Below are 14,430 nucleotides of genomic sequence, written 5' to 3' on the forward strand. Positions count from 1 at the left end.
CAATGCCCAGGGAGTCGAGAAAATTTCCCTGACCGGAACGGGAATCGAACCCGCCGTCTCCGGATTGGCGATCCATAGCCTCAACCACTAGTAGTATGCATCGCCGCCTGCAAATCCCTAGGTCGTAGGTTCAATGCTGGATGTTGGCATTTTTGTCCCTTTGGACATTGCATTTGATTTTTTGGCATTCGTCGTTTTGTCCTTAAACCTCCAGGCAGTACCCAGAGAGATCCGAAAAAAGGGGGTTTAAAAAGACTTTAGGGGCATTTCAGCGGGTTGTTCCAGAAGATTTCAGCAGTTTTTTAAGCGCGTTCTGACAGATTTCGTTGGCGTTTCAATGTGATTGCGAGGATTTCAGGGGTGCTTCAATAGTATTACGGGTGTTTCAAGGACGTTTCAAGTGACTTGATGAGCAGCTTATTTTAGAAGCTCAACCCAAGAATATGGTATATGAAAAACGTGTGCAGCTAGACCAGTTCTATAAGAAAGTCACGGAAAACCCGCTCTTTTTTGAATATTTAAGGTAAATGTTATGAACTACCTTCAAAAAATGACAATTGATATTCACCATAGGGGTTTCAGGAAGGTTTTATGTAGGTTCCGAGAGGTTTCAGGGGCATTTGTTAGCATTGCAAGGGCGCTACAAGGCATTTTCATGGAACTATGAAGATGTCAGGGCCGTTTCAAGTTTCAAGACATTTCAGAGGTATTTTATGGAGTTTTAAGGTTTTTCCTAGAGGGATCTCAGCAGCCTTTTGAGATCGTTCCAAGGGGTTTTAGGGGCATTACAAGGCGTTCCAGATGGTTTCAGGGGGTCTCTGGAGCGTGCAGGGTAAAATATTTCAAATGAATTACAAGGGTTTCAGAAGCATTGCAATAGCAGGAAGCGCCCCAGAGACCCCTGGAACCTCTCTGAACTGTCAACTGGAGAAGGTGTAGCACAAGAAAAAGGTCAGGTTAATCAACATAATGGTCTCGGACGCGAAAAATAAATAAAAAAATCACCGAAAAAAAGTCAACAAAGTTCGGTACATACGCCCTGAGACTTCCTGAAACGCGCCTGAGGCCCTCTCAAACAACCTTCTGAAAAAACCTTTAGTTCCTGAAGCAGTCACCTTCGGTGGAGCGCCATGGAGTTTGTTTACGAAATTACAATCACTATCTACGCTGCGACGTGAGGAAGCGAGCTTTGTCGTACGAAGATAAATTTACGCAATTCAGAAACGATTATTACCACACATTATCCAATACGTTTAGTGTTATTTGTAACTGCTGACTCAGTCAATTTCAAACCGATTGACTTGAATTTTTGAACATAATTAGATACTGTGCCTATCTGATCGTGTCTCAAAAATCAAGTCAATCGGTCAACCCCATAAAATCCTCCTGAAGCCCTATGAGACTCCACTAAGACACTCTAAAGCACCCCTGAGACTCCCTGTGATCCGACTGAAACTCCATGGGTGCCCTGAAACGCCCCAAAGACCTCCAGATACTTATTCCAATGGTTCGTCGCCAGAGGCGTCGACTTACTCCGTCAAATTTTAGTTTTATACAAAAAAGGTTACATATCGTCCCCTTAATGCTAGAACTAGGTAACTCGAAAATCATAGTTTCGAGAAAAACGACTTTGAATATTTTACAATTTTTCATGCAGTTGTTCCAAAGGTATGGAGCCTTGAAATAATTTGTTTTAGCATTGATTGCTTGTTCAGCTTCTGCTCTTTCTGCTGCAAGAAAAAAAAATTGAACTGTTTTGGTTTAAACCTTGGATACAAACAAAAAATGGTTGAAAAATTGTTGAGTTACCTAGTTATAGCACTCAAAATGCAACATAAATAATGGAGGAGATGTTCAGAGATACCCAGTTTTTACCACTGTTGATATCATTCTTTTCGGTTTTCTTGTTGCAGTATGCAAATTTAAAAGGATTCACATATTGAAATTAACGTGTAATTACTTAATTTGCTACCACCACATGACACCTCAAAATGTTCATGAAATAATCGTCTACGAACAATCACAGTTTTTAGCTAAATCAATTCAAGTAAAATATTTTAAGTTTTTAGGCCTGAAATGCAAAAACAGTAGTAGATTTTCAATCTACTAACGAAAGAATGACTAGTTACATTTCCACGTCCAAGCGTCCGATAGCTTTTAACCCGTATGGTTGGAAATAGACATAGTTTTCTTAGTTACCTAGTTATAGCACTCAGTTCTTGTATTCTACACTAAGATACCTAGTTTTGAAAATGGTGAATATTTTCGTCGTTTATAATCGTATTTCATTGGTCTTTGGATATATTATAGAGCTCAAAAAGCTCGATATAATGGTATATTCAACTCTAAAACGTCAAATTTCGAGTTAGCATTAAGGAGACGATATGTATAACTTACCAAAGTGAATCCAGAGCATTTAACGTGAATCCTATAAACCTACAAAAACAACTTGCCGTAACAACTGTGGAGGTGCGATATAATTGATTTGATCACTTCACAGAATTTTCAAAGAGAACGCATGTGTAAACCAGACTAGACTAGACAGCAAAATTTTGATTCATCAATGTGGGGTTGGCAACATTTTGCTGATTGTATTTAATGAAAGTTACTTCCTTGATGTGGCCGGTGTCGTTACGGAATTATATAGCACTGTCGAAGATGTGTGAACAAAACCTCATTTTTCTCAAAAACTTCGTTTTAGAGATAAGGATGAAAATTTGTGAACATTGCCGCTGAGTGGACGCAGATGCTTAGGCAAACTTTCTCGTGAACAGCAGGGCTCAACAATACTCATACTTTATTCGCGAACAAGCGAATCACGGACGCACTCGTATGTGATCGTCGAAGAAGCTCTGAGCTTTTAAAACGCATTTACTCGACTGGCAGTTTTGCTATCAAATTGTTGTGCGGTGTGGTTTCTTACCTGATTAAAAGTATGAGCATGAATCAATCGATCATTGAAAGACGAGTTTAGGAATTATAAATCCTTTCCAGAGTTACGGGTACGTTTGACATTCTCATTCATCTGTCGGGCAACTGATTCAGCAACAAGACAACCTTTTTTCCAATTTCTGGAATTATACTACCGTATGTTTTCACTCACCCATCGATACATGTGTTATGAAATCTTGAAAGGTACCTGCTCAATCTATGCGTATTATATTGCTAGTGCTAAACAAATCACATCCAGTAAGATCGTTACTATAATTTATATTTGGGACTTACATTCTTATCCAAACAATTTTCAACCTGTTTTAAATGACAAAATATTGTTTGTCATGGTCCCGGTACGATCACAGCATTTTTGTGTACAGTATTTAAATATTATTTTCTCCCCTCTCCCCTAAAATGTCGTAGCATTTATAAGGCTTTCATTCTCAAATAGTAAACCAATTTTACCACTCTTACACAAAACCAATAATTCTTTCCTCTATCCTCTACTTTCATGATACGCATTTCACCATACACCGATCACCTTTCCGATTCGCACCGATTGTTCTGTAACACCACTCGCCAACCCGCATCACACCCTGCCCCTGCACCACCACCACCACCACCGGCAATCACACAAACCAATTACCCGATCGCGACCCCGCCACGCTACAACAGTCTACAGCGATCAGCCCGTTTCGTCGAAATCGCCACCCACCAGAGATAAATTGCATCCCGAAGGCAAGGCGCAGGCACGTATCAGGAACCGCAATCGATCATCGATGGATGCAACCGACTCAGGTAAGTGCTCGATCCACACTCCGTGCCGGCTTTGCTTCGATCGCATCCCATGTTCTGGCCCCATGTAGAAACATGCACGCAAACACATGGCTCCAGCACTTACCCATAGCAGCATCCTTCCGTACCGGTACCTACCACCGTACAACTACATTACTTTATACGTGATAATCCGCCGCTCGCATATGTCGCCGCCATTCTTGGTCCCTTTGTTTACCAACGCTTTTTCATTGCATCCAGCGCACTTTGGCAGTGCTTTTTATCACGATAGCATCAAATTTAATTTGTCATGATCAGCAACCACTTCCCGATTCTCCTAGCCGTCAATGCAATGGTATTCCCCCCATGACGATGAGGATTACGACCTGTCTGTTCAAAGTCAACCTCACCGGGAACGGTTGGTGTGGATTGGAAATGATGAGTGTCTCCAGCTTTGTGATATGGGTAGTGGATATGTTGTGTCAAAAGGTGCGCACGGACACGACGAGTGGCATGACTTGTCTCGAAATCATTCCAGGGGAAGCGATGATGAAGCCTTCTTCGGGATTGTAAGATCGATGTTCAGAGATGTGCAACCATCACTCTTGGAATGGCAACTTCACGTGTGAGTGATCTGGTACATATCACAGAGCAATTGTCTATTTCATCATCATCGCACGCTACGGGCGGCGGCGCTGAGATACTTTGCGTTTTTTATTTCGCTTCCCTGGCTGCTGCCATTACCAGTTAAGCAGCGCCAAGTTTGATTGAGTGGCTGCAAATGGATCAACGAATGGGATCATGTCAAACGGGTCCGATCAGGAGGGGTGATCGATGCTGGCTAGTCAGACGTCAAACCCGCGCAAAACGGATTCCCTCTGTTCGGTGGGCTCTTGCTCACTCTGTGTGGCTGGCGGCGGCCGGTGCGAGAAGTTACAATGTTGCCTCAGTGAGGGATCGAATCAGATTTCAATGCCAAAGTGGCTGCTTTAGCCGTCGAGTGGGTATGCGTTGGTAAATTGAAATTCCGAGAAAAGGTGTGCCTAAGGTGGTGTTAATCTGTTCCATGATGGTAACAATCAAGAAGTTATTGAACAGCCTATTAGAATAGAAGAGTTTGGCTTTAATACGGCTTACTCGGTCCTAGAGCTCATGTCGTCTAATAAAGGGAACTTTGGACCACGCGGAACCCCAGGTTTCGGCAAATTGAACGGAGATAGAACTTTCAGCAAAGCCAATACAATTACTATTACCATTCATTTAGCGAATATGATGTGAAGCGAATATTTGCGTGTAGCGTAGGTTCGTGCATGAGTGAGCACTCTTTTTGGTAGGCGTTCCACTAGCTACAGTAATAAGTTGTCCTCTCTCCCTATAGATGGGGATAGCTGTCACCCACTCAGCGACTGCATGAGAAAGCAGTTGCAGGGCTGCGTCACAGTGGTTGAGCTTTAACTGCGTTATAACAGCACTGTGTCTTATCAGCTATGGCTCTTTTAAAGACCGGACATTTTGGGCCTCCTGTCGGGTGCGTGGTGTTCACAGATGTCCCGGAGCAAATCAAGGGCAAATGGGAGGGCTTGTGTAGCCTAACGCCTTATGTCTTTCACCTCCACATCGACTACACAGCTTGCTCCCATCAGGGCCTTTACAATCCTACGACTTGTATCGGTGGAAAACGCCTAAATCAAATTCCGGTGAATCTTGTATGCCCAACAGACTCACCGAGCAGAAAAACCTGAGCTTCGCTACTTTAACGGACTTACTGGCGTTCGCAATAGCCAATTCAAGGCTGCCTGTGTCCTAACGAGTAGTTTTGAAGCCGAACGGCTGAGATAGCCATCTGTACCTTGCACTGTGGCCTCAATGCCGTGACGATCTCTTCCGCGACCGTGATCTCGTACAGGCTGTTGACCATTAGAGTTCCTTCAGCGGTGCAAGCCCTCACCTCGACACCCTCACCAAGGACGTCACCCGCCAGATATTTGTGGGCGGCGGCGCCCTTACGGGATCGGTAACGCATGAGCTCGATGATCATTTCGCCCGTACAAGTACTGCGTATGTTAGCTCCAAAATCTACAAGGTTGGCACCGCTCATCATCACTTTCGAGACCTCCGAGTGCTTGAACTTGTCCGTTTTAATGACGAGGGTGTCACCTTCTCACGCATGGCACTTGCCTTCCAACCTTTTCAGGCCCACCCTTCCCAGTTTTCCGGGGCGCCTGCCCGATGACTAATTTGCTGGTAATACTACCCTTCACTTTCGTTTAACAACCTCTTGGCCGTGCGAGCGTCGCCTGGCAGCTCCTCCGTTGATGACTGCCTCACTCGCTTCTGCGATTGATTGGCGTAATCAATCGCGTCTGACGTTCCCTTCGGGCAACAGCTAATTCTGGGAAGCCTCAGTCTGGGAAGCTTCACGGGTTCAGCTGCTGCCATGAGTTTTTTTATGATTCTGCTTGGCCGCCATCGTTGATTTAACAAGTATCATTGAGGATCTTGTTGATGTTCGACTACGATGACGCAAAGCCAATAACAAAGTTGAGCTGCTACGCAACCACATTCGTGACAGAAACCCCATCTCTGTTCTTATCAAAGGTCCTCATGAACGCGCCATCTAAGACCTCCTCCGGCGCGCTAGCCAGCGAGAAAATGAGATCCCTACTCTGGCGCTAATCTACTCTTCGTGAAGGAATTAATTCACCACTAGCGCTATCAGCTGGTTTTTGATTTGTATTTAAGCTCATTTTGGAATTACACGTATTACAGTATCACGGAGAAAATGCCCACAACGCCAGAGCCCTGCATTTATGCGGTAAGGGGCCGTTCATAAACCACGTAGCCTTTTTGGGCGGAGGGGGGGGGGTCTGACTAAAGTCTACGCTCCTTACAAATTTCAAAATTTTTGTATGGACAAAAGTCTACGAGGGGGGAGGGGGTGTCTAAGATGGCCAAATTTTGGTCTACGTGGTTTATGAACAGCCCCTAAGGGGCAAATTACTGAGAGGGATTCACAGGTACCCCACAACCCTTTTTTTTCATTCCCTCGATCATTCATTCTCACACGGATCCAGACACGGGACGCTTAACACCTTAAATTGTGTTATCCTGTTTGGTGAACTAAACGGCATTCCAGCCAAACTCATCCCTACACATCCTCAGGACAAGATTGTCCGGAGTTGTGTCTTCCCCACAAGTGGCAAGCATGCGGTCACGCATTGTGCGAAAACACGGGCACACGAACAAAACGTGTTTTGCCGTTTCCTCTAACACAGTGCAAACCGGACATTCGGGAGAACCCGCATGACCGAAACGATGTAGATGCTGTCGGAAGCAGCCATGACCTGAAAGGACCTGATTCAAGTGGAATGTTAATCCAACTACCTACCCTCGTAATCAACCAATGGGTCCATTTTCTTTCGGTGGAACTGTCCCACGCGCGATACCATTTGACCATGGAGGCCATCCTGGCAGTCCTGCGTATGCCTCTTGTACCGCGCATTTCAAAGCACTCTGTGTCTTCTCTGATAAGGATCTATCCATTTATTACGTAAGGGAAATTTTACGATTCTTCGACAAACCCCTCCAACCCCCCCCCCTCCCCCCTTGTAAGATTTTTTGTATGAGAGCCCAAAAATTTTTGTATGCCTCGTAAGATTTTTGAAGTCCAAACCCCCCACCCTTACCCCCATCCAACCCATAAACCCTTACGTAATTAATGGACAGCCCCTAAGGATGCCGATGGGCACCATACCAGTGATGACGCAGAGCGCGTCGTGTGGCACGGTACTGTACACGCTCGCAACCCTCAGGCACAACAGCCTGTAAGTACTTTCCAGCTTACCACGGTAGCTTTCGGTACTTAGCGCAGTGCCCCACGCCGAGCCGCCATACCTTAGTATGGACGTAGCGACACTAACCAGAAGCTTGCGGTTACTGGCATTCATGGTAAAGCTATTGGACACCATCCGAGACAGCGCCACTATAGCTGTGCAGGCTCTTTTGCAGGCGTAATCAACGTGGCTACCGAAGGTGAGCTTGTCGTCGATCATCACACCCAAGTGTTTGAAGGGGTGCTTCGAAATGATAGTGCCATCGTCTACACTGATTACCGCTTGCTGCTCCGACTTTCGGTTGTTCACAACCACCACCTCAGTTTTGTGGTGAGCCAACTCCAGCTTAGCCGGGGCCCGTGGCGTAGTTGGTCACACGTTCGCTTCATATGCGGATGGTCATGGGTTTGATTCCCAGCCCCGGCACTTGCAATTTTTCGTCAGTTGCTCTTCACCGAGAGCGGCTGACACTGACCCTCTTCTGAACCCCATGGCTCAAACGGACCCGGATACCTGGACATCGGCGAATTGCTACTCATAATGGACCCCCAATCGGACTGGAAAGGAACAACGGCCACCTATCATTCTTGTGCTCATCATTCTACCATGTAGAGTAGAAAAGTGAAAGCAGCAACAAGGTAACCAGTTCGATAAAGTATAATAGAATACATCTAGGCTCTGTACAATACTGTAGGTACAGCTGTCAATTGAAATCGCTCGCGTAGTGCCCTAGTGGACAATAGAGCTGTAAATTAGGTTAAGTGATTAAGAATAAAACTCCAGCTTCCTGGATCTCATCCACGCCTCCACAACCTTGAACAAGTGGGCAGTAATCAACTTCACCTCCTCGATCAATTCACCGTAGACTTCCAGCGTAATGTCGTCCGCGAAGCCAACGATCTCCACTCCCACCGGACACTCTAACCTCAACACCTCATCGTAGTATATGACATTCCATAACACCGAACCGAGGATGGAACCTTGCGGGACTCCTGAGGCTATGTGACAGCACTTCCGACCCACGTCTGTGTAAACTAGTACTCGATTCTGAAAGTAACTTCCGCGAATCTTGTACAGGTACCCGTGTATCGGCAGACGCAGGAGCGCATCGGCAATAACCGGCCAACTAGTCTAACGCGTTCCTTACATCCAGAGTCACTACTGCACAGTAGCGAATCCCCCTTCATTTTGGCTGGAACGACAGGATAGCGTCTACGGTCGGCCTCCCCTTTCTCAAGCGGAACTGGCTGCTCGAGAGACCATTTACACCCTCAGTGTACCTCAACATTCTATTAAGGATGATGTTTTCTATATGCCGACGGGTCTCCCGGTGGATTCCCCGCCTTTGGAAATAGAACCAGGCTGTATCTCTTCCAAAGTTCTGGGAAAATTCCCTCGTCCAAGCATTTCAGCATAGCAGACCTGAACATCTCGGGAGCCTCTGCAATAGATACTTTTAAGGCCAGGTTCAGAACTCCATCCGGACCTGGGGCCTTTCCCACGCTAAGAGACTTTGCTATCTCCGCAAGTTTCACATCGGTGACCCTCTCATCATTGCCAGCCCCAGTCCTTGGCTGTCCTACGAAAGGAGCCTGAAGACTAGGATCATGTCGCTGAAAACGTTCCTAGATGATCCAGGCTTCTAGTAGTCTCGATGTGAGCACTCGCACTTCCTTACCATAATGGACAACTGCGGTATCATTGGCGAACAACGTTTTTTTTTTTAAACACAGACACGTTTAGTACTTCTAGTGAGCTATTCGCTCTTTGAAGGAAGCACTAGACAAGGGACTAGCATGCAACGCCCAGTGGCACAGCCAAAAACTTTTCCTTACAGCTGCGGCGGGAATCGAACCCGCACTCCTAGCACGATGCGACTAAATGCTTGGTTCTCTAGCCGCACGACCACGAAGCCACAAATGTTTTTTTTTATTCTTAAGCACTTATCCTATTTTACAGCTCTTTTGTCCACTAGGCCACTACGTGAGCGATTCCAATTGGCGGCTCCACTTACACTTTGTACAGCGCCTAAATGTATTCTATTATATTCTTATTCTACTAAATCGAACTGGTTTGCCTTTGTGCTGCTTTCACTTTTCTACCCTGTCCTTGGTAGAATGATGAGTACGATGATAAAATGATGTGGTGCTGTTGTGCCTTTTCCAGTCCGATTGGGGGTCGTCCATTACGGGTTGCCGTTCGCCGATTTCCAATTATCCGGGTCCGTTTCAGCTAAATATGAGAGCTCAGAAGAGGGTCAAGTGCCAGCCGCTTTCGGGAGGAAGAGCAACTGACGAAGTGCCGGGGCTGGGATCGAACCCATGACCATCCGCTTATGAAGCGAACGTGTAGTCACTGCGCCACGGGCCCCGGCGCCACAAATGTTTAAATTCTAGATTGATGACCTGCTAGAAACGGAGGTCATCAATTTTAGTGATGTTTTAATATAGGTCACCAGTGTCATAAAGTACTACAGAGAAGTTTGTGTGATTTTATGTGAACTGAACCGTGAATGTGTATGTACATGGCAGGTAGTATTCGTTATGAATGTTAGTTTTTCCCAGCTAAACTCCCGACAGCGATAGGCGTGGTTAGGAACAAGATCCACCACCCTACACGCTGAGCGTGAGCATCCATCTCTGTAGTTCAACAACCCACCACTAGAGGGACGGTTACCATCTACAGAGCGGCCATGAGGGGTGGCGTAGCGACGTCATTAAGGATTTTGGAATTGAGAGGAGAGGGCAATGACCGCGGGACGAGGTCATGAATCCATGGACGGTCGATGACTCCATAATTCGTTCTCATTCTGATAGAGTCCGTCGACGAATACAGAAGTTTGGAAAAATTGAAAGAGTTCAAAGTTCAGACAGTTGGAAGAAAACCTTAAGTTCAAGGTGAAGTAAAGTAGAGTGAAAGTGGAAAATACGAAAGGCGAAGAGGACTTCAGAACCCCGCCGTTTATGAGTTTAAAACCCCGTGAAGCGCCCTACGTCGCCCGTGCGTCCGTGAGCAATTCCAGCAAAGGCTGAAGACCGATCCGTTACAATATCGGTAGGGCCCGGACTAGTAGTTGAAGCACAGCGCGAGTCCCAAGCCACCTCCGAAACCCGTGGAAAGCGAGCCGAGGATCCACGCCCGCACGCAAGTCGCCGTGCAGAAAGGGGCCCCGCAATGCAAAAGAACAGGTCAAATAGTTAGATTAACCCGGGAGCGGTCGCGTCGTGTACCGAGTACACGCGCCATGGAAAATGCACGCATATGGTTCACAGCGTGAGCGCAGTGTCGCAGCAGGTAGTCAAAGACGCGACTGCTCGAGGGTTAAGAAAGTGGGAGTGTAAGTGCCAGGAAGAAGCCAAGAGTTGTAGTTAGAATAAACTGGTGTAAAGTTGAATAGAGCTGTGGTTTTCCTCCATTTTGCGCGAGAATTACCTGCCCTGATGTTATCTTCAACGTATCTTAGGAACCGATCCCCGAAGATTCGATGGTACTATCGCCGATTGACCAAGGATCCAGCTTTCGCCACCACTATAATCCTGGTCCGAGCGGAGTTCCTGGTATACAACCGGCGGGGATATCTCGTCCATGTGGGTGGTCAAGCGTTGCATTAGCCCCCACCAGATGACGTCGTTTTGGTTTCGACGCCCCAAGCTTGATTTTATTTTCTACCATAAAGGAAATTACTTTTTGCGTGTTATTTTCATATCTTCGGGGTGATAAGAACATTGACTTTCGACACTAGGTTAGGCACTTAAATCCTACATGAGCCAGTTCTAAAAACAAATAATTTATTTTTGCGCGGTCACATAAATCAAGCATCTCGTAAACACGGCACTTGTTCTTCAGAGGCTGACCACTGGCAACTCAGTAGTTACAAGCGACGGAAGTGGCTTGCAATTTCCATTCATTGTCCGTCCGTTGCAGAAGCGCGGACGTTCCAGCTAATTGCCAATTGCCAGAGGCTTGTACCCGTGCTGCCCATAAACCCTTACGCGTAATGGTAATTACGCATAAAATTTAATTAAAATTAATTAATTTTATAAATAATAGACTTTACGGCGGGATCCATTTTGCAGATGACGCACTAATGCTGCGAGGATGATCTGTCTGTCGGTCGTGTCAAACTCCGGTTGCATTCAACCGATCAACCGATTCGATGGGATAATATTGGGTTGGCGCATTTTTCGCTCATTGCTCCAGGAAGCTGCATAGTCGTCGTACCAAGCGTGGTCCTCCGATCGACCCATCATCGACCGACACAATGTCTGTTGTCTGAGTTGCACTGCTGGCTGTCATGGCCATTTAGAACTTCCAGAGGCAACGATTGCGCTGGTATTAATAAAAATGAAATGCCATCTCCGTGACTGACGGACGTGCTGGACCGTCCCATATCCCAACCAACAACAACGTCGTCAGACTCAGAACGGACGACGAACGACGAGAATAGAATGGCCTCTGGCGACATGTTAAGCACTATCGTCGCTTAAGACCCCTGCGGGCCACTCGATCGATAGTGCGCCCGACCCTATCATGGGTAATTATTCACGATTATCACTTATCAACGTTCGACCGGTGGCGTTTTTCGTTCCGCCGCGTCGTTGACGTGCGAGTATGCGGTAGCGATCATGATCGATGCGCGGTAGAACGTTCTTCTGCGGGTCCAGGAGTTGCCTGCCTGCACTATATGCGGAATGGCCACGGAGGTTCTCTCAAAGAATGAGAAATATATTTGTACTAAAAATTAGTATAAAGCTTTATGAGTACATAAATTACGCTTAAGCATAGTAATTCGATGTATGGGATGGTTATGGTTCAATTTTTTACTGAACCTTTTGTGTTTGACAGGTTTATTATCTCCGTTCGATTTTATTGATCATGAAATAAATTTTAAATCATTTATTATGTTTAACTACGCAGAGGCTAGAGAAAAATTAATTCATGTCCACATATATGATGTATGACGATAATACTGCAATCTTTCGTAAGTAATATTAAAGATTTTTCAGAAATCATATGGTCGGCGTTAAGTCGGAGGGAACCAAGTAACAAAATTGACGAAAATTAGATTTTTAGGGCATTTGATTAAGAATTACTGAAGCTACTTGGAACATTCACCCAATGTTTAATGTTACAACTAACGAGAGTTATAGCACAATTTTCTTTTGATTGAACTGCAACAATCGATAACAGTGTGCAGTTAGAGTGGACCATATGCTTGATGTCAAGGGAGTTGAAAAAATATGTATTAATTAAAATCCAATAAATAAAATAGTTTATCATCAAAATGTTTTACTTTTCCAAATCGTATGACTCCCTAACGCATTTTCTGATCATTATTGGTCTAGAAAGCACGTGAAATTCCATTTAATTATGGTCAATATCGTATTTTACAGATCATCGTGTTGAAGCATACATATGGTGGCATTTCGCGTGCAGACAGGGCGGACATCAAGGATTAATTTACTTAATAACTTTTTTTCTAGATTTTTTAGCTAAGTTCTGTAAAAAGCAGTTGAAAGCTAATAGAAAATGGGTCATATTACCGCTCTCATCTTAAAATTTGGTCGACCGAACTTCCAGCGACACTGCCGTAAGTTTATATTCATTTTTTAGAAAATTTGGCAACTTTTGGTTAAGTTTACATACAATTTTTTTTGAAAAAGTTTCTTTTAAATCATGTTTAAAGTTTCTTTGACTTATTATCTTTTGAATGAAACCTAGTGTTTTGAAATCGGACGCAAATTGGCGGAGATATGGGCCTAAAAAAATGACATGTTTTTGAGGGGGTGACCCCAAACTTTTGAACGGGAGTGTATGAATGTAGGTATTATTAAACATCGAAAACTCCTCCCAGAGACAATTTCTGGCTACGTCACTGACTAGAGTAGAGGATAACAGCAAATTGATAACAACAGAAATACATGTTTTTGTATCATTATTTTTTTATTATTAACATATCGAACATATCGAAGTACCGTCTACCCCCGTTGGTTTGACCGCATCTGAACACTTTTAAATTTGACTCCCGTTAATCTGCATATCGTTCAAACTAAAAATGGTTCAATCGTCATTCTGCTAATGGAACGAGGTGAAATGGAACGCAAAATTAAAACAAAACAAACAAATAAGATTGCCAGCAGTTTGTTTTTTTTTTTACTCCCACAGGGTTGCTAGCTTGAGCAAACTTATTTTGTTATGATCAAGTTTTTAAGATACATCCCGTAAATAAAATTTCAATAATATATTTTGTTGTAGAACAGGTTTAGTTATTTTTCTGCTATTGAGAATGTATACTTATGTGATGAACAATAATACAAAGATAACATGTTTTCGAATTCACTGCTATTAAGATGTTATTGAACCTCACAAACATGTTGTTAAATTGTTATTCCAGGAACTTTTTTTTTGTTATCATTGAATTTATTCGCGTTTTATACCTATTTTTTCCACTGTGCATTGTGGTAGAATTGATGCTAGGTTCATAATAGCAAGCTTTCTTTGACAATTTTTCCACCATTATGCATTCAAAACATGTTGAACAATATGCTTAGTATGCATTGCTTACTGTATCATGGTGCAGATTTCATTTCTAATAATAGATATTTTTACATAAATCATCCCCACAGGTGAGTGATACAAGTAGTCCTTAACAATATTCAGCGCTACATTTGAAAATCTCTTCTTTGTTTACAAATGTGACATACGGTGTTTGGTAAAGTTAGGCTTGCATTGTTCCAATAAATTAGCAAAATTAAACTATTTTGTTTAACTTTTTACACGCATTCAAACTTAGACACTATTTATATTCATATCTACGTATTTCAATCACATTTTTATGATCAACCTAGTTGATCAACCTAGTGTTGATTCATGGTCATCTTCATTCCAA

The 14,430-nt window shown here is 44.1% G+C and overlaps 1 protein-coding gene across 4 annotated transcripts in view; it reads left to right on the forward strand.

Annotated features, from left to right (window-relative positions):
* The window catches only part of LOC115266350 (protein outspread), a 709,621-nt gene that overhangs the window by 622,949 nt on the left and 72,242 nt on the right, over positions 1–14,430 (forward strand). For 3 of the 4 annotated variants that reach the window (XM_029872484.2, XM_029872487.2, XM_062851589.1), the window contains one exon: positions 3,610–3,732. The exons of the other annotated variant lie outside the window; for it this stretch is intronic. In XM_029872484.2, coding sequence (XP_029728344.2) covers positions 3,610–3,732 — 123 coding nt within the window. The remainder of the gene's footprint in view (positions 1–3,609; positions 3,733–14,430) is intronic. 4 annotated transcript variants of the gene reach the window in all.

Source organism: Aedes albopictus, chromosome 2 (genome assembly GCF_035046485.1).
Source record: "Aedes albopictus strain Foshan chromosome 2, AalbF5, whole genome shotgun sequence".
Taxonomy (NCBI): Eukaryota; Metazoa; Arthropoda; class Insecta; order Diptera; family Culicidae; genus Aedes; species Aedes albopictus.